This window comes from Aegilops tauschii, chromosome 7 (assembly GCF_002575655.3).
Source record: "Aegilops tauschii subsp. strangulata cultivar AL8/78 chromosome 7, Aet v6.0, whole genome shotgun sequence".
Lineage (NCBI taxonomy): Eukaryota > Viridiplantae > Streptophyta > Magnoliopsida > Poales > Poaceae > Aegilops > Aegilops tauschii.
Window position 1 is genome coordinate 633,715,057 of NC_053041.3, and position 26,087 is coordinate 633,741,143.

The following is a 26,087-nucleotide window of genomic DNA, read 5'->3' on the forward strand; positions in this document are numbered from 1 at the left end:
GCCACAGCCAAGAAAACGCCACACCATATTGGCTAATGTTATTGCTCACTTTTTTTTCCCGTCGTAGCATCTCAATTGAATTACACCACGATTAAGTGTAAAGGGTCATCACGAAAAGCTCATTTTTTGCTGGCAAATATACCAATCTTTTGCTTACATTGGACCAACAACTGACTCATTTATGTTTACTGACAGAAAGTGGTCGATTGGGTTAAGGCCTCAGAGGAAGCAGGTAAGCTCTCTGACTTCTTTGTTAACATAATTTTCTTCCACCATATGTACAGTTGTACAATGATATGCTAATCAGACGATTGCCCTCACTGCAGTATCCAATGTTAAATTTATTGCACGAATGCGGTGGCTTGTGGCTGTGGCATATGACTGTTTCTTCCATGTGTACAAGTATGAAAAGGAACTGGAAAAGGTCACGAGTTTCAAAGCTCACGGTTATTATGACTGGGGGAGGTGTTCATTAGACGTCCATCCGACCCAGCCGTATGTGCTGTCAGCGTGTCGTATGCAAGTAAAGCTTTGGGACTGGGACCAGGACTGGAATTGCATACAGACATTTGAAGAACATTCAGATAATATTAATGAAGTAAAATTTAACCTAGAGGACACCAACAGTTTTGCAAGTGCTTCAGATGATTGTACAGTAAAGGTTTTGCTTTCTCTCTCTTATTTGTTTGCTAAGTAACCTTTTTTATGCAGTGTTGAAGATGGAGTACGTTTCTCTACTGTACCATGACTTGAAGCTCTTATGGTTGGTTTCCAGGTTTGGAGTCTTGATTCTCCCAAATCCAAGTATACTCTGCCTGGGCATTCACATCACGTGTACAGCGTGGATTTCTTCAAGCGTGATGGTCGGCAGTATTTGATTAGTGGCTGTAAAGACAAGACTGCCAAGGTGGGCTATTATGCTGACTGCAAAGTACATTAATACAACATATATCTAGCATTTCTAATATATGAGTGCCTTTTTTTTTTCAAAACAGATATGGGACTTGCAGAAGAAGGAGTGTGTTCAAACACTCCAACATGAATGTGACGTCAATTCAGTCTTTGCCCATCCCAGTCTTCCACTTCTAGTGACAGGTGGTGAAGATGGTGCTGTTCGTGTGTGGAGCTCCACTGATTTCAGGTAAGTATGATACAACCATGTCTCGATACAACCACGGCCGGATCTACCTGCTCCGCGGCCGCCGCGCCCGTATCCGGCCTCGGCGCCATCTGCCCTCGCAACCATGCGCCGTCCGTCCCGTCCTCACCGCCAGCAACCCCATCGGCCCTGCGTCCCGGCCAGCTCGTTGCCTGCTGGCTGCAGGGCGTGCGTCGTCCTGCCGGTCCCCCCCGTCTGCTGCTTGGTCCGACCGATCCGGGTCAGGAGCTCCTGTCCGCGCCGCTGCAGCCGGCGCTGGGCCGCCCTGTCCAGGTTGGTAGACGATCCCTGCAGGTGCTGGAGGAGCACCTGGCCAAGCCTGCGCCCGCGTCCGCAAGGCTCCCCGTGTCGGCTGCTCCGACTTCGCCCGTCCTTTTTCTGCGCCCACGTCTTGTCTCCGCATCGGCAGCGGCTGCATCTGCCACTCCGGCCGTGCTGCGCACTGGTTCATCGTCCGCGTCGGCTCCTACTGTTCCTGCAAGGCTAAGCGTTGGCTCTGCGCCCTACCGCCCTAGTCGGTGTCGCTCAGGCCATCGTCTCTGTGATGCGTCTGAGCTGGCTCTGTCCGTCAACCCTGCATCCCAGACGACCTCCATGCAGCTTATCCTGACCGCTCTACTCACGCCGCTCCAGTTGCCGCCTGCACCGTCCGCGAAGCCACACACTGTCGCCGGTCTATCATGCACCGTCCCGGTTGCCTCTCCTGTTAGGAGAGTGGCAGGGGAATCCCAAATACTAGCAATAATTCCTCACAGAGGTGCGATCTTGTGGCGATTACAGGAACGATTACAAGAATGAGGTAGCTAGGGTTCTTCGCGAGGGGAAAGGGGAGGGGAAAAGAGCCGAGCCGCCGATGCCGTGATCCACTGGATATCAGGTGCCGCCTCTCTTCCTTCCTCAAGTAGATGTGCCGCTGGCCTTCAGTTAACCCAAGCCGCCCCGAAGACGCGCGTGTTGGGCTTCCTAGGCCGGCTCGCGCACGGAGCGGAGGTGACGCGGTCGTTGTCGCTGACTTGCGGGCCACTCCTGTCAGGGGGGTTGACATCCCCCTCTCCTTGAGACGAGGCTTGTCCCCAAGTCTCAGCGAGCGGGACCAGCAGATGAGAACCTGCTCGCACATCCTGCCCTTCGACTGCCTCTATCGTGACTGAAGAACTTTCATAGGCACAGCAAGCTCGTCAGAATAATGAGGAAGGTGAGATTCGACCGTCATACCCGTGTTCAGAACGCGGCATAGCAGCGAGACGTGAAACATCGGGTGGATCGTCGCTTGGGGTGGAAGCTGGAGTTTATACGCCCCTTCGTTGATGTTGGCTATGATTGGAAATGGTCCATAATACTTGTACGCCAGCTTGTGGTTTGCTCTTGGGGCCACTGAAGATTGGATGTAAGGTTGTAGCTTCAGGAACACTTGATCACCAACTTCATAAGTTCGAAACGACCTCTTTTTATCTGCTTGGTTCTTCATCAATTGCCTCGCTCTGTTCAGGTGCTGCTGTAGAAGCTCCTGGACGGTATCTTTCTCTTCAATCCTTGACTGGAGTGCTGGCACCGAACAAGAGTTCTCTGCTGTAATCCCCCAGTGCCTCGGCTCATACCCAAACATGGCTTTGAAGGGTGTCATCCCTATAGCCAAGTGGTGCGAGTTATTGTACCAGAACTGTGCTAGCGGGATCCAAAAACTCCACCGTCTTGGGAAAGCTTGAGTGAAACATCTCAAGAATGTTTCCACACACTGGTTAACCCATTCCGTCTGGCCATCTGTTTGAGGGTGGTTGGCTGTGCTGAGTCTGAGTTGTGTGCCCGCGGCCTTGAATAACTCCTGCCAAAAATGGCATGTGAAAACAGGATCACGATCTGATACTATTGCTTCAGGGAGGCCATGCACCTTGTAGACTTGCTGGTGAAAAGTTGGGCCACCGATGCTGCCGTGTATGGGTGTGCTAGTGGTAGGAAGTAGCTGAACTTTGTTCTTTTATCCGCGATCACCAGAAGACAGTTGAACCGGCTGGACTGTGGGAGGTCGTCCACGAAATCCATGGAGATCATGTCCCAAGGCTTGTTAGGGATTGTCAAAGAGAGCAAGAGGCCAGGCAAAGCTGCTCTGTCCGGTTTGGCTTGCTGACATATCACACAGCACTGCACGTATTGTTTGATTTGGAGCTTCATCTTGGGCCATGCAAAGAGGCGTCTGATGCGTCTATAGGTGACCGGGAATCCTGAATGATCCCCGATTGGACTGTCATAAAGCGCTTGGATTATACGCTGCTGTATGTGTGTCCCCCCTCCCAGCCAGATTCTCCCTCTGAATCTGATGATGCCCTGTTGTAGTTGGAACCGACCCTTGGGATCGTCGCGCACCGCCAGCTGTTCCATAAGTTTCTGCGCATGTGGGTTGTTGTTGTAACTGCTGAGAACATCCTCCAACCAGCTGGGTTGACAAGACGTGACCACGGTTAGTACCTCAGATGGGTTGGCTCGAGACAAGGCGTCCGCGCCGTTGTTTTCAGTTCCTTTCTTGTATTTGATGCGATACCGTAGTCCCAGCAGCTTTGTAAAAGCTTTCTGTTGCCATGCCGTATTCAGTCGTTGTTCTTCCAGATGAGTGAGACTCTTCTGATCCGTATACATAACAATTTCTGTGTGCTGCAATACGGGCGCCATTGGTCTACCGCCACAATGATTGCCAGGTATTCTTTTTCGTACGTCGACAGACCTTGGTATCTTGGGCTCAGCGCTTTGCTCATGAATGCTATGGGATGCCCTTGTTGTTGCAGAATTGCTCCTATGCCGTGGTCGCATGCGTCCGTCTCCACTGTGAAAGGCTGCTCAAAGTTTGGCAATGCTAGCACGGGTGCTGTGATTAGTTGCTTCTTCAAGACTTGGAAAGCAGCCTCCGTGATCGATGTCCAAAGAAACGGGACGCCTTTCTTCAGTAAATTGAACAACGGCCGTGCAATCACCCCGAAATTGCATACGAAGCGGTGATAGTATCCTGCGAGACCCAAAAAGCTTCGGACTCCCTTGACATCTTGTGGAGGGGCCCGGTTGGCAACTGTTGCTATCTTGGTCGGGTCCGTGGCTACGCCTCGAGCGCTGATGACATGGCCTAGGTAAGATACCTGGCTTCGCCCAAATGCACACTTGCTGAGCTTCACCTTCCACTGGTCCTTGTGAAGCAGTTCCAGCACCTGCCTCACGTGGCACTTGTGCTCTTCCAATGTGGCGCTGAAAATTAAGATGTCATCGAAGAAACAGAGGACACAAACACATATAACCGGTTTGAGAGTTGTAGTTAGCCCTTCGATGAATGTGGGAGGAGCCCCAGCTAACCCAAAGGATAACACCTTGAATTCAAAGTGGCCCTGGTGCGTGGAGAATGTTGTCTTGTACTCCTCCCCTGGTGCGAGTCTGATCTGATGATAACCCGCGCGCAAGTCAAGCTTTGAGAACCACGCTGCTCCATGCAGCTCATCCAGAAGTTCTTCGATAACCGGTACTGGAAACTTGCCGACGACTGTAATGGCATTCAGCTGTCTGTAATCTATATAGAGGCGCCAAGTCCCATCTTTTTTCTTAAACAGGATGACCGGGGATGAAAATGGACTGTTGCTGCACTGAAGGACTCTAGATTTCAGAAGGGCTTCGACCTGAGCTTCTATCTCTGTCTTTTGTTCCGGTTTATAGTGATACTATCTGACATTGACTGGCCGTGCTCCAGGGATCAGAGGGATGCAATGATCGCACACCCTCCTAGGTGGGAGCCCAACTGGCTCTTCGAACACGTCTGGGAATTGATCCAAAATTTCTTGAATGCAAGCCGGTGTCTGTTCTAATTCTTCCTGCTGGGGTGCAACCACACAGATATGTATGACATGCGTGATCGACCCGTTGCTGCACAGGTTTGCAGCTGCAAACTGTTGATGGCCTGGCAACTGGTAGAAGCCGCGTCGTGCCCCATAAGACTTAGCGGGCCCGCTGGAGTTGGGATCTCAATGAAACGAGCGCACCACTCGATCTGCATCAGGCTGTGCTCTTCTAGCCAATCCATGTCGAGGATGACGTCGTACGTGCCCAGAGCCAGTATCTTCATATCTGTATAGAACTTAGGCCCTTGAGCATACCACGCACATTGCGGGGCGACCTCTGTGCAGAGCAGCTCCCCTCCATCTGCCACACACACTCGGCTTGGTTTAGGCAGAGGTTGAACCCCTGAAAGCTGACTTGCTAAATGCTCGTTGATGAAGGAATTTGAGCTGCCTGAATCGATCAGCATGAGTACTTCATGCCCCTGGAGCCACGCTCGAAGCTGAAAAGCTTTGGCCGAAACCCCTCCTGTCACTGCACAGACTGATATGGCCATGGCTGTATCTGAAACCCCATCCTTGGAGCTCATTTGGGTATCAACAAAGCTGCCGAGGCCGAAGATATCCAGCAGTTCTTCAACTACATGCAGCTGGACTGTAGTGGGGCACACATGGTCGTGCCCCACCGTTCGCCGCACTTGAAACACAGACCCCAAGCTCGATAATCCTGGAGGGTCTTAAGCTTGGACGCATTAGCGCGGGCCGCGTCTGTACCGCGGCGATCTGTTGCTAGCGCAGCTGTTACCGAGCGCACCGGTGGAGGAGGAAGCGGCATGGGTGTGCCTCCCCGCTGAGGCGACTCTGGTGGCCGAGGAAGACTGCCAAACGCACCTTCGGCCACCTCTTCTTGAAGTAGCGCCAGAGCGCACGCCGTATCCAGGTCCGGTGGCCTCTGCACAAGCATGACCGCCTGAATATCCCTCCTCAGGCCCTCGACAAAACGAGTCAAGAAATAGAAGGGATGAATCGTGTCAGAATACGAGGATAAATGATTGATGATCAATTTGAATTGCTCTATGTAGTGTGCTACTAAAGAAGTTTGGCGGAGTATAAAACTGCCTGATCAGCGTCTGATGCCGATCGCGACCAAAATGGGTACAGAGTAAGGCAGTAAAAGCTTCCCAATCAAATTCTGTAAGTCCTTTTTTGTATGGATTGAAGCCAGACAGCGGCCGACCCCGAGAAATTCAGGGCCGCCATGGGTACCCGAAATGAAGGTAAGATGCCAAACATTTGGAAGTATTGTTCACACATAGTTTTCCACAAATTCGGGTTGTCGCCCGTGAACTACGGAAACGCTATGGATGGGTGGGATTGGCCTAATCCGGACAACAGTTGACTAGCATGAGCAAACGGTGAGAGTGAAGGCGGAGATCCTGTCAGAGAGGAGGACGGACCTGTTGCCGGGGGTGGTGGCGGCGTCTATAAGAACACCACCGCGTTCCCCCATGGCAAATTGAAAACGCCGTGGCCACTGGGCCCTTGAAGATCGCTGCCCGCGCCGCCACCGGCCCCCATGAGGATGCCGGTCGTCGCAGAAGGGCCCGACTTCGGAAGCGCCGCTTGGGGGTCCTCGTCCCTCCTGGAGGACGGCGGCTGCGCCAACTGGAGCGCCGCCACCGCGTCGCCGAGATCAGCGACTCGCTTCTCCAGATCTGGATGCCAGTTGAGCAGATCGTCGATCTTGGCCGTAGAAACCTGGATTTCCGCGATTGCCTTGTTCTGGGCCTTGAGGGTGTTGTCGAGCCGTTCGAGGAAGGCCTCGATCGCCGGATCCATGGCGACAAGGTGTGTACGAGCTTGGCGTAGACCTCTGGTCTCGATGATCTGCGCCAGGATGGAGCGGAGGTGGAATTACTAGTCTTTGATACCAATGTTAGGAGAGTGGCAGGGGAATCCCAAATACTAGCAATAATTCTTCACAGAGGTGCGATCTGGTGGCGATTACAGGAACGATTACAAGAATGAGGTAGCTAGGGTTCTTCGCAAGGGGAAAGGGGAGGGGAAAAGAGCCGGGCCGCCGATGTCGTGATCCACTGGATGCCGGGTGCCGCCTCTCTTCCTTCCTCAAGTAGATGTGCCGCTGGGCTTCAGTTAACCCAAGCCGGCCCGAAGACGCGTGTGCTGGGCTCCTGGGCCGGCTCGCGCACGGAGCGGAGGTGACGCGGTCGTTGTCGCTGACTTGCGGGCCACTCCTGTCAGGGGCGTTGACATCTCCTGTGCATCCTAGTTGGGGGACTGGCTTGGATGCGTCAGCAGGAAGATGACGCCCGCTGATCCCATGTGCTGCGCGCCAGCACCTCATGGGCAAACGTTGGGAGATTGGCACCTCGTCACCGAGCGCCGTTGTTTGCCATCTACAAAGGCCTTCCGCCGGCCCGCTTCCATTGCCCGGCCTGCTCCTCTGGCATGGCTCAGGGATCGATGCTTTCAGTGACTCTTCAAAGGTCATCATGCTCATTCTTGTAGGGGCCCAATCCAGTGCACGGGATGCCTTCGTTTCGGCCACAAAGTGTGTTTCTACTGTGCTCAGCACCGCTCCGATCTGTCTTCGAAGCCGCTTCATGATGCCTCACCGCCTGCACTGGAGGTTGTCCCAACACCGGTGGATGTGCAATTGCAGCCCTTCCTGGTGGAGGAGACCAAGCTGCTTTCGTGACTGCCTTGCGAGAGTTGGGAGTGTTTGTGGAGAGCGGAGGCCCCTCTTGCCAAACTAAAGGTTGTGCCCTATGTGCCTTCACTATTTGAACTTCTGATTAGGTCTTCAGTTGGGGAGGAAGCAAGTCTTTACGGACATTTCTCCCTTTGTGCTACATCATGTCCGTCGTCAATGCATGTGTTGTTGACTGCCTCTGGGTGTGTAGTCATCGACGAGGTCGTGGCTCTAGTGCTGCAGATTATGCCTGAGCTGCAGGAGCGTTGTGGGGAGCCCACTTCACCTCTTTCATTGGTGCTTCCGAAGGAGATGGAGCAGGTGGTGTCAGTGGGTGATGAGGTACGTGAGTTGGCACCTAATTCTGAGGCGCAGCTGATGGGTTTGCCTGTGCCATGTGAGCAACTGGAGGCGCTTGAGTCCGTCGTGTCGATGGTACCCACCCGTGGCAGAGGATGTTGTTGCAGTGGTGTCTGTGAGGGACAAGGTTGATGACGTCCTCTTTGAGATACAGCTTGACAGCTTGCTCAAACGTTTGGAGGCGGCCATCCCTGGATCTGGCAAGACGATTGTGGAGAAAGCACTCAGGAGGAAAAGCAAGAACGGTGGCGTCACAACAAAGGCATTTATAGCTACTTGATGGATGGCCATCAGTCTCTTGGGCGGTCCTTATTGCCTGGCTTGTCTCCGTGAATTTGAATGTGTTCGTGGTCTTCAGCGCAAGCACTTTTTTAGGGGTCTCCTTGCGGTGTAGTATTGTGGGAATTGGTGTTAGTTGCGTGTTGGGTATAGTTGTAGGGCTCATAGTGTGCACTTCTGGGGTTGCATGCTCTATGCTTTTGTTAGGGCTTTCCTTACGGTGTAGTAGCATGGGGATTGGTGGTAGTTGCGTGTTGGGTATGGTTGTAGGGCTGATAGTGCACTTCTGGGATTGCATGTTCTATGAGTAGTTTGTATGTGGTTGGTTTGTGTCAGTTTTTCCCGGTTTTCATTAATTAACTAGGCAATTTTCTTTTACTTAATTTATCCATGAGTCAAATCTTTTCACTCAATTAAAAAAATGTTGGTTAGCCCCTCCCTCTATATATGCTAAAATAGTAAGTGCTCCCTATTACCCAGGCTGAAGAGAAAGCTTGGGGTCAGTATGCCGGTTCGTGGTTTCGCATGTTTGACCGGGTCAGAAAGGTAATCAGTGTTTCCAGTTCTTTTTTATTTCTGTATTACCCCGTTGTTGTCTGCTTAGTTATTTTGATGTCGTGGTATTTTACATTGATTTCGTTTCCTAAGATTCTAGACTAGTAAAGCGTGTGCTCTTTAATCTATCAGGGTTGCAATTGCACACTATTATGGAATGTCGGTGATGGAAATTGGTGATGAAGAAGGACAAGGTGGTAATGAAGGCAGCCACGAGAATTCCACAGCAGCTATAGATTATGAGAAAATCCAACGCCAATCTGAGAGGGCTGCCAGTACACTTTCTTCGGTATAATGCATTTTTTTTATTAAAATGGTACCTATACCACGTCTAAGAAGTTGACCATCGTGTATGCTAACACGGGCATAATGAATTTTCAGATCCTGAAATTTGAACGACTGATTGGAGATGAATGGTACTTGTCGAACCAGATCTAGTCAACTCTCTCGCTATGGGGAAGCAGGTGGCAACAGCTTGCGTGAAGAAGAAGATGATTTTTATAAGTTTCGAACATTTCTCAAAACAGGAATAATACTTATAAATTCTGCCCATTTTTTAAATTTTTTTTAAAAAAATCTAAATATTTTTGTAAATTATTTATTCACGGAAATAATATATATATATATAAAAGGGAAAATGGAAAAGGAAATATAACAGAGAGAGATAAACGAACAGAAAAAGAAAAATAGAAAAAGAACAATGAAAAATGAGAAACGGGCCGGCCCAGTCTTAGGCGCCCTGTGGGAGACTTCAGCTATTTATCGCTCCATGCAGAAAATAAGGTCTCCCAACTGCGTGGGCAATGATAAATGGGCTGGCTTCGTTGGGCCAAGTGCGCGCAGCCCAATGGAATTCTGATCAAATCTTTTTTCTTTTCTAGCGGATAGACACACGAAAATTTAGTACCACCTCAAATAGACAAAATATCTTTTTGACGATGAACGGATGAAAAAATCGGAGAAACGCACCTTGCTTTATTAGTAGGTATAGATTATTTTTTTGTTATCCGTGACGAAATTGCACTTCTATCTATGCGTGCGTCAAGACTGGCGAGGAAATTGCACTTCCATCTGTGCGTGTGTCAAAGACTGGTAACCGAGGCGCATATAAAGGTGTAAATTAACAGTCTCATTGCCGGGAGTTAATTGCACAAAACCACCAATTTGAAGGTTAGGTTTGCGAAAAATACTACAATACATTTTTTTTGCAGAAAACACCATGTTCCTGAGTAATGTTTTGCAAAAAACACTGATCGGCGGATTTCTCTCTGATAACTGAGATTTTTGTGCCTGTTCGGTTTAAATCTAAATTTACAAAGTAGTCCCTACAATTTCACACACACACTCCTCCTGTTGTCGTCCCCAGTCGTCGTCCTCCTGTGTGTAGCAAAAGTAGAAGGAGCGGCAGGAACTAGGAAAAGGGAGCAGCGGCAACGCACATCACGTCAACACGGTAGCCGGCGGTAGAGCACACGCCAGGATGTAGACGCCGCAGGAGGGGGACCTGTACAGCGAGCACCAGCCGCAGCAGCGAGCAGCGGCCAGCGGCAGGGAGTGCGGGGCGACGGGCGGCGGTGGGGTCCCGGGTGGCGGAGGCGGGCGGCAGGGATTGCGGGGCGACGGGCGGCGGTGGGGTCCCGGGTGGCGGAGGCGGGCGACAGGGACTGCGGGGCGATGGGCGGCGGAGGGATCCCGGGTGGCAGAGACAGGCGGCGGGGATTGCGGGGCGACGGGCGGCGGTAGGGAGCACATGGCAACAGGCGGCGGTGTGATCCCGGTTGGCGGCGGCGGGCGGTAGGGAGTGCGAGTCAACGGGCGGTGGCGGGTGGCAGGGAATACGGGGCGACGGGCAGCGGCGGGCCGCCGGATTCTTAAGGGAGGCAGGGAGTGTGGGCGGCGGCCGGCGGTGGGAGTCACTGGTGTCTAACTTTTACAGAGAGGAGAGAGATGTGGAGAAGAAGGGGGGTGCATGTATAAAATTTACGCCACGTAGGCAAAAAGGGTCCCATCTGTCATAATCTCAGTTAACAAAGTCAAATCCGCCCATCAGTATCTTTTGTAAAAACATTATTGAAGATATGGTGTTTTCTGCAAAAAAAGAGTATTGCAGTGTTTTTCACAAATCTAACCTTTAAACTGGTGGTTTTGTGCAATTTACTTCATTGCCCGTGATCCATCTATTTATATATAAAAAGTAATTTACGGGATCACCAGAAAAAAGATAAATACTCTAAAAATTACCACAAAAATTAGAAATATCCGACCATTAATTAGTTTAATTTAACTGATCACAACCGTTGGGTTTCTGAATTTATCTATTGACGCTAAACTTTAAATTAATTACCAACCAATGCCCCTTATTATTTTGTAAGGTTAACTCCACGGTCAAAAGAAAATAAGAAAGAAAAATATAGGGTTACCTTATACGGACTCCACTTGCAAAACTCCCATGCACGCCGCCGCCGTCATATGCATGCGTACAGCCGTAGAAGAAATTCCACACATGCCTGCCGCCATCCACGTTCCTAGGTTCACCTCGATGCCGTCCATCGGCTGACTGGCCGGCCCTTCACCTGTACATGGACATCGGCAGCCTCATGTTCCAAACTCGCCTCTTGCATGCAGCCCTACAAGCAACGGGCAAGGAGATAGGTAAGATATGTACGAGATGGATCAAAGACTTTTAGCATACACACATGTACTGCCGCCGCGCATGCTCGACAATTATGATGCTAACCTTGTGTACGTCCGTGACTAGGTTTTTCGTAACGAAAGCTACGGCCGCCTCTATATATATATATATATTTTGAAATAAACGCAGGAGAGCTGCGTATTTCATTGATTAGGTGCCGGAACAAGAAAGAAAAGAAAAGAAAAAAAGGCTTGGGCTACTCTCGCAAGGTTAGGTGCCGGCCTCCTGCCAGCGCCCAGTCGCTTGCCTCCGATAGCAGGAGATGCAAGACTTGCCGCGGCGAGCGTTCCGTGCCGCCGTCAAAGATGCGTGCATTACGCTCCTTCCAAATCCACCAGAAAACCAGGAGAACAACCGATTTCGCCAACTTCCGAGTGGAAGGCGCCCGGCTCATGCTGCTGATCCAGTCTGTCCATGGCGTACCCAACATCCATGAAGCCGGGCTTAGCTCCGGGATTGCGAAGCGGTGCGCCACCATTGCCCATAACTGCCGCACCCACGGGCATTCCTTCATGAGGTGCACCGCTGTCTCGAGGTTCCGCATACATAACAGGCAGAAATAAGAGTTAGGCCATTGCCGTGCCGGGCAAGCAGGCGATCAGCTGTGAGGATCCGCCGTTGGGCGAGCAGCCCGGCAAAAGTGCGGCATTTGGGCGGGCCCCAGGCTTTCCAAATCTCCTGCCGCAATGGGAAGGTGGTGGATCCGATGAAGAAAAGCTTGTACGCGGAAGCCGTCGTATAGATGCCATTGTCCGTTAATCTCCAGCGGAAGGAGTCCATGGTGCCAGGGGTGAGCGGCTGCCAGGAATTGACGCACACACATAGCCTGACGAAGGAAGGCAACAGGTTGGTGGTCACCCGGCCGTGGAGGTCTTGGATGCATCTGTCCCCTGACAATGCTTGACACACGGAGCGCGCCTTGCGTCTTGAAGCCGTGAAAAGATCGGGGGCGATCACGAGCGGCGCCCCCCTCGGGCAGCCAGCTATCATACCAGAAACTGGCTCGGCTGCCATCCCCAATGGTGACCACGCAGGCTGCCGCGAACATGTGCCGCTCCGCAAGTGTCACCGGGACCGGTAATCCATGCCAGGGAACAACCGATGTCCTTTCCGCCCAGAGCCAGCGAAGGCGAAGCGCGACACCGAAACGCTCCAGATCGACGATGCCGAGCCCGCCAAGGTCACGCGGGCGGCAGACGCGGCTCCACGCAACCTTGCAGTGCCCACCATGGCACACATCCTCCCCGCGCCATAGCCAGGCACGCCGAAGCCGATCCAGCTCCTTACGAACACATGGCGGTAGCGCCCACATGCATGTTGTCCCGGCCACATGCATGCTGTCCGAGGCGACGCCCACATGCATGTTGTCCCGGCCGCCACCGTATTCGCCTAGGTTTCTTGGGTTGGTCAATTCTCCTCCACGTACATGCAAATCAGTGTCTTAAGAATTAAATATTGCCTCGTGTATGCACTGTGAATACATCTGTGTAAGATCGATCAATGACATACTTCCTCCGTTTTTATTTACTTCGTATATTAAAGTTGACTGAAGTCAAACTTCATAAAGTTTGACCAAGTTTATAGAAAAGGAGCATAACAAATCTATATGATGCGAAAGTACATTCAATAATGAATCTAATGATATTGATTTGTTATTGTACATGTTAATATTTTTGTCTATAAACTTTGTAAATGTTTACAAAGCTTGACTTTGACCAAAGCTAATATGCGAGGTAAATAAAAACGGAGGGAGTACTATATCTAGGTAATGGTACATACGCACAGGTATATTTTATTTTACTGATCCATATCTATTTCTCTGCAATGCGACATATAGTCTCTACAACTTCGTAAGTGTTAGCAACATAGAAAAAGATCTGTGTTTATCCATCAATATGCAAGAAAATGATTATGTGTGCAATTCATTGTGAAGTTTAAATTTATAGCATGTGAAATGTGCTTGGATTTTTTGGGTGTGTTCTGATGATCAGAAACTTGAAGAACGGAATGCAATTTTAATTAAATTAGTACATTGAATGTACAGAAATGGCTATAACAGAGTTTGTGTTATTCGTATTAACAGCTACTCTAGGGGGAATGTTTTCATGTGGTGCAAACGATTTAATAACTATCTTTGTAGCTCCAGAATATTTCAGTTTATGTTCCTACCTATTGTCTGGATATACCAAGAGAGATCTACTGTCTAATGAGGCTACTATGAAATATTTACTCATGGGTGGGGCAAGCTCTTCTATTCTGGTTCATGGTTTCTCTTGGCTATATGGTTTTTAACTTTCTTGATGTATATAAAATTTATGGATTTCTACAATGAGTTTGTAGTAACCCATCGATCTTTCTTCCTAATTTAATCTACAGTCAAAGCATCAATATTGTTTTACAAATATTCACATCATTCGACCTAATATACACTTGCATGCTTTTAATTAAACTACCTCCCAAGATATTTGTATGATAAACTCAGGTCCAATTTATGCATGGTGCCTGGATCTGGACACCAAAGTTTGATGATGTTTTTGTTGATAAAAGATAGTAAATACATATGGTTCGATGCATTGCACATTTAGTTGTTGAGTTGATGCTATCAACAACGTTAAAACCAGAAGAAGACCAATTTTTTTTTTTCACACAGGCGCTAATTTGTTGCAGAAGGAACGAACGGGGACGATCAGTTAACGCAACAAATCTGAATGTAACATGGCAAAAACACTAATACACGAGCACAACCTTAATAACCATACAACAAACTTTCCAATCAAGTAGTACAAATGTTGTGTAGTGACCTAATATCCAATTTAAACATCACTCGCACACTAACCTAATCATGTAAAAGTCAATTACAGAAAAATGAGACCGGACCAGAATGGTTGGATCAATATGATATAATTTTTTTTATGATATTGTTGATGCAGAAATGGCTATAACAGAGTTTGTGTTATTCGTATTAACAGCTACTCTAGGGGGAATGTTTTTATGTGGTGCTAACAATTTAATAACTATCTTTGTAGCTCCAGAATATTTCAGTTTATGTTCCTACCTATTGTCTGGATATACCAAGAGAGATCTACTGTCTAATGAGGCTACTATGAAATATTTACTCATGGGTGGGGCAAGCTCTTCTATTCTGGTTCATGGTTTCTCTTGGCTATATGGTTTTTAACTTTCTTGATGTATATAAAATTTATGGATTTCTACAATGAGTTTGTAGTAACCCGTCGATCTTTCTTCCCAATTTAATCTACAGTCAAAGCATCAATATTGTTTACAAATATTCACATCATTCGACCTAATATACACTTGCATGCTTTTAATTAAACCACCTCCCAAGGTATTTGTATGATAAACTCAGGTCCAATTTATGCATGGTGCCTGGATCTGCACACCAAAGCTTGATGATATTTTTTTTGATAAAAGGTAGTAAATACATATGGTTCGATGCATTGCACATTTAGTTGTTGAGTTGATGCTATAAACAACGTTAAAACCAGAAGAAGACCAAAATATTTTTTTATTCACATAGGCACTAATTTGTTGCAGAAGGAACGAACGGGGACGATCAGTTAACGCAACAAATTTGAATGTAACATGGCAAGAACACTAATACACGAGCACAACCTTAATAACCATACAACAAACTTTCCAATCAAGTAGTACAAATGTTGTGTAGTGACCTAATATCCAATTTAAACATCACTCGCAGACTAACCTAATCATGTAAAAGTCAATTACAGAAAAATGAGACCGGACCAGAATGGTTGGATCAATATGATATCATTTTTTTATGATATCGTTGATGCTAACTTAATTATATATGTGGTGGATCAAATGATTGTATACTGCGATATGATCTTAAGATAATAACATATAGCCTAAATGGTGTGCTTTTAATGAATCACCCTAACACTGTATATGAGTTCTATTTTATTTTTGCCCGCACAAATAAAATATTAGAATGCGACATTGTAAAAATAACAGATAAGTGGTAACATTCATATTTATACACCAGTATTAAACAAGATACACATAAGACAAAATTATTCCAAAAAGTCTTATATTTGTAAATGCCATCACAGTTAGTTCTGAAATTTATTTAGGTAAATTGAATAATATCTTCTCACTATTAAAGCTAATAAATTACTAGCCCGCGCATCGAGCGGGCCACTGTGCTAGTTCGTACAATAGGAATTGACTGGTAAGATGGCACGTGAACTAATTTCCTTGCCGTTAATTAGTGCGCAGTTAGGTAAAAGTAAGCAACATGCATGCACACGCTGTGTGCTCGTAATCGTCTCTATTCCTAATGTCAGAGTTGGTGAATAGTTTTCATGGTTTTTTCATCCCACCATTTTCGCTGGGTTTTTTTTCGTCCTTGCCTCATCACCGCTTGACCCCTTCCCACCGGTTTTTCCACGAACGAACCCCTTCTGCCCGCCCAAGACACGCCCTCCCCCGTCTCATCCCCTCCAAATCCTTCTCTCGACCCCCTGGCTAGGGTTTCACCCGCCGCCGCCGTCACCATCCCACGACCTCTTTGCCCCTCTCCCTCTCGTCGCTCTCTCTAGGGTTGTGGCGGCATCGACATCGCAATCTCGGTATGCACCCTGCGCCCCTCCCTCAACCTCACACCCGCGCTTGCCTGCCCCTTCTGTGCCATCTCCCAGCCGCCACCTGCACAAGGCGTGCTCTGATCATGCAACCGCCAAGGTCGCCGACCACATCATGCACGCCCACGCCATCGACCTCGGCGTACGTTGCCGCAAAGTTCGTCAGTATGTCTGGTTGGTCGAGGAGCGCGGAAGAAGTGGGCTGAGGGGACGTGAGGGCGGCGGAAGAAGCAGCATGGGTGTCCTACTCGGTGAGAGCTTTGAGGGATTCTGCAGAGCAGCTCTCCCCTGAGGCCTGAAGCATCCAACCGTACAAGGTAGCTGCGGCCACTTCCCTGTGATGGGTAGCCCTTATATACATCTTTGCAATTCCCTGTTATGTTATCTAAATCTCGGCCACGTATGAGGCAATAACCATATGCACCATTGTCTTCTATCTCCTTGCGGTAACTTCAGTTACATGCAGCCAATGGGATCTATGCTATGAGGGAACATACATGTCAGGGCACAGGTGCGTCCACGGGTCCTCTTTGTATTACTGCGTGTTGGTCTGTTATCATGCAGCACATACCTGATGGTTGTTAGAATGCTGAAAGAGACGACTTCATTAGTATAACACCCCGGTGTAATGATGCTACAGTAACCCCTGGGGTTAAATTAATCATTTTGCTAAACAAGTGTTTGATCATCATTGTCTCCTCTCTCTTTCAAATTCCAATTGAATTCAATTTCAAATTATAAGTGAAATTCAATTTCAAATTATAAGTGAAATTCAAAATGCTCAAACATGAAAACTAAAATGTTCATCATGTGGAAAATATTCTTCTGATAATATTGGTGGCGAAGGGGTGGGAGAGCCCCTGGCCTCCCCTTGGGCTTCGGCCCATCCCAGCAGGCCGGCCCACCTACCTTTCCCCGGTCCTGTTCCCCTCCCCCTGTTCAATCGACCGAGGGCGCGCGCTCGCGCGTCGCCGCCGGACCAGCTTGTCGTTCCCGTCGCCGAGATGATAAGGTCGCCACCCCCGGACGCCTCGAGTCTTCCCCCTCACCTATCGCCACTCCCGCTTCTCCTTCCCCCTGGCTCTCCCTCTCCCTCTCCTTCGTTTTGGAGAGGAGGCCGAAGCGCTCGCCGCCGTCCCCCACTCCATCCTGCGGCCACCATCACCTCTCCGCCGCCTCATCGTGCCACAATGACTCGCCGTCCACGCGCCGTCCACGGCTACTCCCTCTGCACCAACCGGAGCGAGAAGGGAGCCACCGCAGCGAGCCCGACAACGTCTTCTTCCCCTACGCTGTCTTTACCTTCGTCGCCGATTCGTCGCCGTCGATCTTCCCCGAGCGCGCTTAAGCACAATTGCAGGCTCACTGTAAGCCCGTGCGACGTTCCCCTCCATCTCCCATGCGTTTCCGTCGCCGTAGCCACCGCTGCCATCGCCGCCCGAACGTAGCTCCGCCGCATAGCTTATGGTCGTCGATGTGGTTGACGTCACCGCCGCCTGAGGCCACGGTCGTGCTCCTGGTGCTCCCAGGAGCCAAACGAGCACGAGCCCGTGCTTCCCCGTACCCCCTAGCGCTGGATCCGTCGACGCCCGAACCCCGGCGTCCGCTCCGCCGCTCGCCACTGCTGTCTCCGGCCAAGCCCCCCCACCGTTCAATGCGCCTCGACGCGCTCATCTGTGCGGACCCAAACACGCATCGAACGGAGCCCCGTAGCGCGATCCCTGCCCGCGCCCGAACTGCCGTCCGCCGCGCTCGTCACCGGCGTTGTTTCCGGCCACCCCCGTGCGTTCCGACGCCGTAGATAGACGCGGGGCACTCTCCTTGTTCGAACGCGAGAAACGATGCTCGATTTGGTGTCCCGTAGACGAATCCCGACGCTCGCCGGCGTTCTGCCGCTGCGCGCGAGCTCGCTAGAGCTAGTCAGGCGGATCCGCTGTGGTGGCACACCTGGGGCCACCCCCTGGGTCACTGCCAGTGGGGCCCCTGGCCCCCAGTTGACCTGGTCAACTGTGCTGACTGGGAAGCCCCAGCCACAGACATGCGGGCCCCACCACATATTAGGTTAACTAAAACATACTTATAATTAAAACTTAATTAGTTTAGTCTTTTACCTATGACAGGTGGGGTCCAATAGCTAATTAACCTAGATTAATTAGTTTAATACACTGTTAGACTATCAGGGGCTGACATGTGGGTCCCACTGGACCCACATGCCAGGTTTGACCTGGTCAGCCGCTCTGCTGACTGCTGTTGTCACTGTGACGTCATGCTAACGCAATAAACCTTTCTGTTAATTTATTTAATTTCAGAAAATGTTTAGAACTTTGAAAATTCTTAGAAATTAAACCGTAGCTCCGATGAAACTGTTTTCTACATGAAAGTTGCTTAGAAAAACGAGGCGAACCCGAATACGCTGCCAACATACCTGTCAGATGCCTCTAACTATCGGAACAGGTCTGGAACCGGGAATACATTCCCGGTTGAATTCCCCCTTCACCTATATCGTGTAGTACTACGTTAGGTCGACCCTAGTTCTGCTTATCGTCTTGTCATGCTTAGTGGTACCTCTGTTTGCTCTGTATTTACTGTTTCTTCCCCCTCTTCTCTCCGTAGACCTCGAGACCGATGATGCCCCCGTGATCGACTACGTCGACGACGACCCTTCTTCCCTTCCAGAAGAGCTTCCAGGCAAGCCTCCCTTTGATCATCCCGATATCGCCCATTCCATTCTCTCATGCTTGCATTCGATTTTGCTACTATTACTATTTGCTCCTATTTTGATGCATAGCTTGCTTTTGTAACCTGCTCATTGTTACTGACCTGCTTGTCCTAAACTGCTTAGTATAGGTTGGTTAGTGATCCATCAGTGACCCCCACCTTGTCCTTGTTGCCCCTGCTTCATCATCGATGACTCGATCAACGTGATCGACGACCAGAGCCTGACACCTCACATCACATCACGCCCCTTTTGTTGCTCGACTCTGCAGAGTTACCATCGAGTGCCGAGGGTGGAACCTCATACATCACTCCTGATGAGATCTTTGTAGGGTAGCTATTCGGTCGTGGTCATCGAGGGTGATTTCCTCCTTAACCACTTCTGATAGGGCTCTGTCGTGCAACCCCTCAAGTGTGAACCTCGAGGGTGGATCCTCTTACGTTCACCTTGATGATTACATCGAGTGGAATTCACCGGGGGTGATTCCTCAGGTTTTCCCCTTGATGTTTGGACACACAGATACTTGGGCTTTACAACTGTTACTTGGAAAGGCGGGTCGACCCTGAGGGGTACCTGCGAGTGATGTGGAGACGGGTTGACCTGGAGGGTGCCCGCGAGATAATTACGAGGCGTGGCCGGGCATTCCTAGCCCTTGCCGCAAGTCCTCGAGACGGGGCAACGGGGTCACATCTTTTGTGAGTCTCTGCTCGTTACCGCGCGTTCCTAATCCACTACGATTTGGATATTTGATCCGAGGGGCCTCTGGCCTGATAGCACTAACCATCACGTGGGCATAGTATGGGCGTTCTGCGTCGTATGCATCAGCCGAAGCTTAATAGATGTCAGCGACTGAGCGGGGCACGCCGGGTTGGACTGGTAAGCACCTGCCATTTTGAAGGAGGTAGCTAGGTCTGCTCACCGACCGCGTACGCAACGTGCAGGAGTTCTCGGGGCGATGGCCCATGACCCCTGGGTGCATAGGTTTAGTCCGGCATGCTGACCTCTCTATTAAGCCTAGGTCGGGTTGTGGCGTGTTGTTTGGCCGAGGCCGGGCATGACCCAAGAAAGTGTGTCTGGCCGGAGTTAATCGAGCGTGGTGGGTAAGTTGGTGCACCCCTGCAGGGAAGAAAACATCTATCGATAGCCTATCCTACAGTAATGGACACTTGGAGTTGTATCCCGATCGATACAACTAGAACTGCATACTTGAGGTGACAACTGGATAGTATGGCTCTGGGATTGCTTTCTCGCAGGGAGTCGAGAAAGGATCTCTGGCCGAGGTTGATAACACTACTACTACTTTACTTTATGCTACTCTTATCTCTTCTGATGCTGCAAGACGCTTGAAGATGCTAGTCTTTGATAGGCTAGGATTTCCCCTTCTCTTCTGGAAGTCTGCAGTCCAGTCCACATACACTACCCATTTCATTGACACCGATGCATATGTAGTATAGATCCTTGCTTGCTGAGTACTTTGGATGAGTACTCACGGTTGCTTTGCTCCCCTTTTTCCACCTCTTTCCATTCTTCCCGGATGCTGCAACCAGATGGTGGAGCAGGATCCAAACGCCACCTTCGACGACGACTACTACTACACTGAGGGTGCCTACTACTAGTGGAGGCCGCCGACGACTAGGAGTAGTTAGGAGGCTCCCAGGCAGGAGGCCTTGCCTTTTCTATGGATGTTGCTTTTGTGCTAGCCTTCTTAAGGCAAACTTGTCTGACTTATATCTGTACTCACATATTGATGCTTCCACTAACTCTTGTGTATTCAAGCTTATGTATTCGAGCCCTCGAGGCCCCTGGCTTGTAATATAAAGATAGTATTATTTTAATTTGTGTCTAGAGTTGTGTTGTGATATCTTCCCGTGAGTCCTTGATCTTGATCGTACACATTTGCGTGTATGATTAGTGTACGATTTAATCGAGGGCGTCACAAGTTGGTATCAGAGCCGACTGCCTGTAGGTAGCCCCCTTTCCAACTCCTTGGACAAAGTTGAGTCTAGTCACTAAAAGACTTTTACTAACATTGGCTGTGTGTCTTACGGGCCCACGTTGCCATTGGTTGGTATTAGGATCTTTTACTCCTCGTCTATACTCTGGGACTCTCATCTCTCTTCCATTCGGGTTAAACAAATTTACTAACTCTAATATTAGGATCCCGTGACCACATTCACCCCAAAGTTGGATAAGCCATAATTCTTAGAGTAGTATTCTGAATAGTACACACACTGTCGTGTTGACTACGAAGTGGTATCCGTCGTACCTCTTTCATTATGCATGTTTCATCATGAATGATCCTTGTCGTTGCAAATGCTCAATGCTCAACTACCCCCTGTTACATGTTAGCAGGATGGTTAGACCCGCTGGTCGTGGCCGTGGTGCCAACGATCCCCCACCGCCCGAATTCTTTGCCGGAATGATGCAACAATTTGAGCTGAACCGCTAGTTCATGGAAGGAATGATGGCTTGATACGTCTCCATTGTATCTATAATTTTTGATTGTTCCATGCCAATATTATTCAACTTTCATATACTTTTGGCAACTTTTTATATTATTTTTGGGACTAACATATTGATCCAGTGCCCAGTGCCAGTTCCTGTTTGTTGCATGTTTTATGTTTCGCAGAATATCCATATCAAACGGAATCCAAACGGGATAAAAACGGATGGAGCTTATTTTTGGAATATTTGGAAAATTCCGGAAGGAAAATCCACGCGAGACGGTGCCCGAGGTGGCCACGAGGCAGGGGGGCGCGCCCCTGACCCTCGTGGGCCACCCGTAAGGCAGTTGATGCCCTTCTTCGGCCGCAAGAAAGCTAATTTTTGGTAAAAAAATCACGGCGGATGTTTCAGTCCAATCGGAGTTACGGATCTCCATATATATATGAAACGGTGAAAGGGCAGCAGAGGAGAACGCAGAAACAGAGAGAGACAGAGAGATAGATCCAATCTTGGAGGGGCTCTCGCCCCTCCCACGCCATGGAGGCCAAGGACCAGAGGGGAAACCCTTCTCCCATCTAGGGAGGAGGTCAAGGAAGAAGAACACGAAGGGGCCCCCTCTCCCCTTCTCTTCCGGTGGCGCCAGAACGCTACCGTGGCCATCATCATCACCGCAATCTTCACAAACAACTTCACCGCCATCATCACCAACTCTTCCCCCCTCTATGCAGTGGTGTAACCTCTCTCTTACCCGCTGTAATCTTTACTTAAACATGGTGCTCAACTCTATCTATTATTTCCCAATGATGTATGGCTATCCTATGAGGTTTGAGTAGATCCGTTTTGTCCTATGGGCTAATTGATGATCGTGAATGGTTTGAGTTGCATGTTTTATTATTGGTGATGCCCTATGGTGCTCTCCATGTCGCGCAAGCGTGAGGGATTCCCGCTGTAGGGTGTTGCAATACGTTCATGATTCGCTTATAGTGGGTTGCGTGAGTGACTGAAACACAAACCCGAGTAAGGGGGTTGTTGCGTATGGGATAAAGAGGACTTGATGCTTTAATGCTATGGTTGGGTTTTACCTTAATGATCTTTAGTATTTGCGGATGCTTGCTAGAGTTCCAATCATAAGTGCATATGATACAAGTAGAGAAAGTATGTTAGCTTATGCCTCTCCCTCAAATAAAATTGCAATAGTGATTACCGGTCTAGTTATCGATTGCCTAGGGACAAATAACTTTCTCGTAACAAAAAGCTCTCTACTAAAACTAATTTAGTTATGTCTTCATCTAAACAGCCCCTACTTTTTATTTACGCGCTCTTTATTTTCTTGCAAACCTATCCAAAAACACCTACAAAGTACTTCTAGTTTCATACTTATTTTAGGTAAAGCGAACGTCAAGTGTGCGTAGAGTTGTATCGGTGGTCGATAGAACTTGAGGGAATATTTGTTCTACCTTTAGCTCCTCGTTGGGTTCGACACTCTTACTTATCGAAAGAGGCTACAATTGATCCCCTATACTTGTGGGTTATCATGACCTTTTTCTGGCGCCGTTGCCGGGGAGTCATAACGTCGGGTGAATATTCCCGTGTGTGCTTGTTTCCTTTATCACTAAGTAATTTTTATTTGCTGTTGTTAGTTGTTCTTTATCTTTAGTTATGGATATGGAACACGAAATACCAAAAAAATTAGGTGTACTTGCTGCTCATGGAGATGAGCAACCTCCTAAAACCCTCGATGCTGGTTATGTGAAAGATATTATGTACTACTTTGATAATCCTGAGAAAACCCCATTCAACTATGTAATGGGAGTAACGTTGGATCAACGTGAATACTTCAGGGATTATCGCTTGACTAAAAAAGGGAAACTATTATGGGATCAAATTCATATATTGAAGTGGTATGCTAGGCAACTATGCTTGAGTTATGATTATTCTTGTTGCTCTAGGATGAAGGCTCCACACCTTCCCTTTTCATGCAAATTTAACGATAATAAAACCTTAGCTTATGCTAATGGTATATATGATTACTATGATGTGGAACAAATAGAAGAATTTGTTTCTTTTATGGGTGCTTATGAAATTGAATCTATGTTTAAAGAGTTTGAAGATTTTGATGATGCTGGTTATAGACCTGAAAATTTAGCTATCCTCAAATATTGCTATGAGAATTATGAATACAATTCCGATATTAATGCGCTTATTGAGAAAGTCTCCGCTGTCCAAGAAGAGACTAATATTTTGCAGGAATCTATTGAAGAAGAAATTGATGAAACTGTGAGCTCATTGGATGAAAAAGAAGAGTAGGAGAGCGAAGAACAAAAGGAGGAAGCGCAGATTGATCACCCGTGCCCACCTTCTAATGAGAGTAACTCTTCAACTCATACATTGTTTAATTCCCCTTCGTGCTTACCAAAGGATGATTGCTATGATGACTATTATGATCCCGTTGATTCTCTTGAAATATCCCTTTTTGATGATGCTTGCTATGCTTGTGGCCAAGATGCCAATATGAATTATGCTTATGGAGATGAACTTGCTATAGTTCCTTATGTTAAACATGAAATTGTTGCTATTGCACCCACACAAGATAGTCCTATTATCTTTTTGAATTCTCCCGACGACACTATATCGGAGAAGTTTGGCCTTATTAAGAATTATATTGATGGGTTGCCTTATACCGTTGCACATGATGATTTTGATAGATATAATATGCATGTGCTGGCTGCTCCTACTTGCAATTATTATGAGAGAGGAACTATATCTCCACCTCTCTATGTTTCCAACATGATAAAATTGCAAGAAACTGTTTATACTATGCATTGGCCTTTACTAGGTGTGCATGAATTGTTCTTTTATGACATACCGATGCATAGGAAGAGAGTTAGACTTCGTTTTTGCATGATATATGTTACTTTGTGCTCACTACTAAATTACAAATCATTGCTAATTAAAATTGGCTTTGATATACCTTGGGATCCGGGTGGATTCACTACTTGAGCACTATATGCCTAGCTTAATGGCTTTAAAGAAAGCGCTGCCAGGGAGACAACCCGGAAGTTTTAGAGAGTCATTTATTTCTGTTGAGTGCTTTCTTATAGTTTAAAAACAAGAAAAATAAAGAGGGGAACCCAAAACTTTTCAAAAGGAAAGTGAAAGTGAGAATGACAAGCATTGTTGAAGTGGGAGAGCTCCTTGAACTTTGTTCATGCTCACGGCAACTTTGTGAATCTTGATTACAGAAACTTTTCAACAAAAATAATTATCCCCTTGTACAATTCAATTGTATTATAAAAATAATGTGCCAAGGTTTGCCTTTAGGATGTTTACAATACTTGTTGGTTTGTACGGTGCAGGACAGAAACTTTGGCTGTAGTGCGCGATTTTTAATTTTTTACTGGAACGTCAAATGGTTCTGATTCGTTTTGCACTGTCTTTCTATACAAATTGTTTATTTTTCCGAATTTTTTCAGAAATGTTCAAGTATCAGAAGTATGGTGAATGTTCATATTATTACAGACTGTTCTGTTTTAGACAGATTCTGTTTTTGATGCATAGTTTCCTTGTTTTGATGAAAATATCAATTTATATCAGTGGATTAAGCCATGAAAAAGTTATATTACAGTAGACACAATGCAAAAAAAAATGTGAATTGGTTTGCAACAGTACTTATAGTAGTGATTTGCTTTATTATACTAACGGATCTCCGAGTTTTCTGTTGATGTTTTGTGTGGATGAAGTGTTCGATGATCGAGAAGGTCTCGATGTAAGAAGAAGAAAGAGAGGCAAGAGCTCATGCTTGGGGATGCCCGAGGCACCCCAAGTAAATATTCAAGGAGACTCAAGCGTCTAAGCTTGGGGATTCCCCGGAAGGCATCCCCTCTTTCTTCAACAAATATTGGTATGTTTTCGGATTCGTTTCATTCATGTGATATGTGCAAATCTTGGAGCGTCTTTTGCATTTAGTTTTCACTTTTCCTTTTATGCACCATGCTGGTATGAGATAGTTCTTGGTTGATTTATAGAATTCTCATTGCACTTCACTTATATCTTTTGAGTATGGCTTTATAGAATGCTTCATGTGCTTCACTTATATCATTTGAAGTTTGGATTGCCTGTTTCTCTTCACATAGACAACCGCCATTTGTAGAATGCTCTTTTGCTTCACTTATATTTGTTAGAGCGTGGGCATATCTTTTGTAGAAAGAATTAAACTCTCTTGCTTCACTTATATCTATTTAGAGAGATGACAGGAACTGGTCATTCACATGGTTAGTCATAAAATCCTACATAAAACTTGTAGATCACTGAATATGATATGTTTGATTCCTTGCAATAGTTTTGCGATATAAAGATGGTGATATTAGAGTCATGCTAGTGGGTAGTTGTGTATTGTAGAAATACTTGTGTTGTGGTTTTTGATTCCCGTAGCATGCACGTATGGTGAACCGTTATGTGATGAAGTCGGAGCATGATTTATTTATTGATTGTCTTCCTTATGAGTGGCGGTCGGGGACGACCGATGGTATTTTCCTACCAATCTATCCCCCTAGGAGCATGCGCGTAGTACTTTGTTTCGATAACTAATAGATTTTTGCAATAAGTATGTGAGTTCTTTATGACTAATGTTGAGTCCATGGATTACACGCACTCTCACCCTTCCACCATTGCTAGCCTCTCTAGTAGCGCGCAACTTTCGCCGGTACCATAAACCCACCATATACCTTCCTCAAAACAGCC

General features: G+C 47.6%; 1 protein-coding gene and 1 pseudogene across 1 annotated transcript; one reads left to right on the forward strand and one right to left on the reverse strand.

Moving 5' to 3' along the window:
* Positions 1-26,087, reverse strand: part of LOC120969198 (disease resistance protein RGA5-like) — a 136,571-nt pseudogene that overhangs the window by 57,184 nt on the left and 53,300 nt on the right.
* Positions 141-9,509, forward strand: LOC141027918 (coatomer subunit beta'-2-like). The gene is made up of 7 exons (XM_073505546.1): positions 141-232; positions 327-661; positions 776-907; positions 996-1,141; positions 8,798-8,863; positions 9,005-9,161; positions 9,254-9,509. Exons 2-7 carry the CDS (start codon positions 353-355, stop codon positions 9,308-9,310), a joined length of 867 nt encoding a protein of 288 aa, XP_073361647.1. The 5' UTR covers positions 141-232; positions 327-352; the 3' UTR covers positions 9,311-9,509.

Bases quoted from the DNA above. Each gene is read 5' to 3' on its own strand.
- LOC141027918 (XM_073505546.1), top strand. From the start codon at position 353: ATGCGGTGGCTTGTGGCTGTGGCATATGACTGTTTCTTCCATGTGTAC. The intron at 908-995 runs GTGGGCTATTAT...TTTTCAAAACAG, and splicing joins GTAAAGACAAGACTGCCAAG to ATATGGGACTTGCAGAAGAA. The intron at 1,142-8,797 runs GTAAGTATGATA...CCTATTACCCAG, and splicing joins TGGAGCTCCACTGATTTCAG to GCTGAAGAGAAAGCTTGGGG.